A 3,444-nucleotide genomic window follows, 5' to 3' on the forward strand; every position below is an offset into this window, starting at 1 on the left:
TTAAGGGGGCATGACCCCTAGACACATTTGACACCTCTGTAAGGAGTGTGTGGAAGCTCCTCGGAAGCTGGCAGCCTTTTAGCCCCAGGCTGTACCCCCTGGTAGAGCAATTCCTTGGTTTTGAGCAGGAAGGAAGCATTCCCAGGATTTGGGGAATCTGAGTGGTGGAGAAGGCACCTGGCTGAGATCCTCGTGTGATGATCTTGGGAGGAAGACCCTATGTAAGAACAAAATATAATTCTTTAGGATGCATTTCTGTGTTATTTTGTTTTTGAGATAGGGTCTTGCTTTATTGCCCAGGCTGGAGTGCAGGGGTGTCATCATAGTTCACTGCAGCCTCCAACTCCTGGGCTCAAGCGATTCTCCTGCCTCAGCCGCCCAGATGCTAGAATTATAGGTGTCCACCACCGTGCCTGGCTTAGGGTGTGTTTTTATGCATTTGTTGATTACAGGATTTCAGCAGAATAAGAAGATGGGGGCGTGGAGAGTATGCGACCCTAGCTTTTGGTGATTTGGTAGATTAACACTGATTTTGAGAAAATCTTGAATCTTCCTGGTGTGGGGGGGAAATAGGAGCCTAACAAAAGGCATGGCTAAAGTTGTCACAGCTTACTGGTAATGCACGTAAAGCTGTGACCGTCACGGGGTCTCAGGTCGTGCACAGCATCACTCAGGGTGGCTGTGACAGAACAGAGCAAGAGGGAAACCAGGCCGCACGGGATGAACAATCTCAGCTTCCAAATTATGACGCTGGCTTGCATCTTAGATAAAAATTAAGACACCTAGTCACTGATTTGTACCTAGTACAGAGCTAACCCTCCCTTCTCTGGCCCTTCCCTGTCCCTGATCCTTTGGGCACCACGTCCCTCCGCACATTGTCTCCCCAAGACCCTCTGGTCTTCCTTGCTGCTGCCAGTCATCCGTGCAGCTCCGGCCACAGGTGTCGTCCTGCTGGTCCTTACCTGTGAGCGCCCACGTCTTCTATTGTAGTTTCTCCTGGGGATCGTGTTAGGACACTCGCTCATGTTTCAGCAGGGGTACGTCACTGATCCCTGGAATAGATGAGCTGCAGAGTCGGTAATGCCAGGAGCCTCTTCCTCCCCGTGCTCTGCACTCTCTCTCACTCCCCTCCACAGTTAGTGTTTACAAGTCCAGTGCTGATGGCCCATCTCCTAATTGGCCGCTCCATGGTTATGTTTCTTGGGATAGTTTGGTCCACCTGGTCCCCTCTTAGAGGCGTTGTTGAAGAGGAAGAGTCTGCTTGGATGATGCTGCTTGGGCTGTGCCCTGGAGGTGGGGGGCAGCCCCTCTATTTTAGAGGTGAGGACAGTCTCCCACTGCTGGACGCTGAGGCCAAAGCTGAAGCTTTCCCTTCCAGGCTTTTCTACCACTGAGAAACTTGAGATCAGACAGGGCATGAGTGGCAGCCCCAAACCAGGTTGGATGAGCTCTAGCTTCCAGCCTGCTTCTACAAGGTGCCCCGCCGTCCCCTCCAGGGTGGCCCTCACTGGAGTGGCCCTCGCGTTAGCAGTGAAGCTTGTCAAAGGCAGGTCCCTCTGCAGGGATGACTATAATAAAAAAGCTGGGAAAACAGCAAGTATTAAGGAGCAGGTGGAGAAATTGAAACTTGCTTTGCTGGTGGAAATGTATAATGGACAACAGTCTGGCACAGGGGTGGGGGACCTGTGGCCTTCTAGGTCCTCAAGTGTGGCTTTTCAACTCAATCCAAATTTTATAGAACAAATCCTTTTATTGTTTTAAATATATTTTTGTTTGCCTTTTATATTTTTATTTAATTTTTAAAATAAACACATGTAAAATACTAAAGAATATGGCAGGTCTCAATGAAATCATGCTCTCAGATTGACTGGTGGAATTAGAACATATTAGTAATTGAGGAGGGCTAAGTTGATGGTGATGATTTTATTCCAATACACGCGATCATTCAGCCTTAGTTGTTTTTTTTCAACTCAGGTTTTAAAAAGAGGATTATTTAGGTTGATTAAAATACAGGTTCTTTTCCTACTTTTTAATCACATTAGCTTGTGAACTGTTTCCAGATGAAGAAATCCAGACCGTCGTTTGACAATTAGAGACACACTTTAGAGGTTCACGCGAGTCAGGATGGGGGTTTCCACACTTTATTTGTGTCAACTATTTATTTCTACCATGCTGAAACCAGATTATGCAGCTCGGATGTGTTTTAGCCGCATTTTGTAGCTAAATCAATATTTGTTAACTTTGTTAACTCACAAAGGAGGTTCACTGTTGCAGAAAGCCAGTGACGGAGACACGAGGATTGTTGTGGTTGGGGAAGAAAGGATTTATCAGCAAGGGGGCATCAGCTGGGAGGGGGGTGGCACAGCCTGCCTCAATGCCACCTCCCTGACCCACAGGTCAAGGGTTTTTCTGGAGGTGAGATGGATAATGCGGGACTGAACATCACTGCGTGTTTGGGGCGGAGTGCGGGGTGCACAAGCACAGTGAGAAATTATACTAGTACATCCCATGATCAAAAAGTGTCAGGTAAGTCCCTCCCAGGGAGGGGATTTTAGTAGCACAATGAGCTAGAGGTTAATATCGGTCATTCTTTCAACCTTATGCGCAGGTGGGGTGCAGGGAATGGGCTTCCAGGCAGGTCCTTGGGCATGATCTGGGGTGGGCAGCTTATGTTATCTTTTCTGGATAAACAGGTGGTGTAAGGCTTTGTGGTATCTGGTGGCTGCTATGAGATCCTGCATTTCTGGGAAGGAAACTCAGCAAGGAACGCATCAGTAGGACAGAAAGTTACAAAGTCTTGGGCAGCAGGTCTGGCCCAGTCAGCTAGGCTCTCTGTCAATTATTTTTACTGCCTACTTGGAAACAGCAGTTGCGAAGTTACTGGCGTTTGAGATAAAACTCTTGTCTCCAGCACCACCAATACAGGGCAGCCAGTTCTAGCCACAGTATGAACACTGAGCACTCATTCAAAGCATAAGGGAACTAAAAATACTATTAAAAAAAAAGTTTTCTTGCTTAGGGAGCCAGTTACAACTGGACCATGTAACTATCAACGTTAATTTCTACGATTATTGCATTTTGATGTCTCTCTAACTTTGCGTCTTTTCCTTCTGCAGAGAATTCTGCCAGATACCAGGAGAGATGGGGAACAGCAAAAGCTCCTCGGGGCAGAATTTTCGTTCCCAGTTTCTTCTTGAGGAACAGGCTGAGATAGACAAATTGTTTGCTGCCCTGTCATCCGATGAAAACAGCTCAAACACCTCATCCAAGTCCTTCTCTTTGAAGGCACTAAAGGCAAGAATAATAATCAGTAGCTAATGTTGAGTTGGGCACCAGAGGTCTGCAAACTCTGGCCCTTGGGCTGAAATGGGCTTTCCTATTTTTTTTTTTTTTTTAAGACGGTGTCTCACTCTGTTGCTCCAGGTTAGAGTGCTATGGTGTCAT

General features: G+C 47.0%; 1 protein-coding gene across 1 annotated transcript in view; it reads left to right on the plus strand.

The window, feature by feature from the left end:
* TLDC1 (TBC/LysM-associated domain containing 1) overlaps window positions 1–3,444 on the plus strand; it is an 18,470-nt gene that overhangs the window by 3,732 nt on the left and 11,294 nt on the right. Inside the window, exon 2 of the mRNA XM_012806095.2 lies at window positions 3,117–3,294. Within this exon, the coding sequence (XP_012661549.1) occupies window positions 3,142–3,294 (153 nt within the window). The 5' untranslated portion in view covers window positions 3,117–3,141. The remainder of the gene's footprint in view (window positions 1–3,116; window positions 3,295–3,444) is intronic.

This window comes from Otolemur garnettii, unplaced genomic scaffold (genome assembly GCF_000181295.1).
Source record: "Otolemur garnettii isolate 467f Iridium unplaced genomic scaffold, OtoGar3 scaffold00047, whole genome shotgun sequence".
Classification (NCBI taxonomy): domain Eukaryota; kingdom Metazoa; phylum Chordata; class Mammalia; order Primates; family Galagidae; genus Otolemur; species Otolemur garnettii.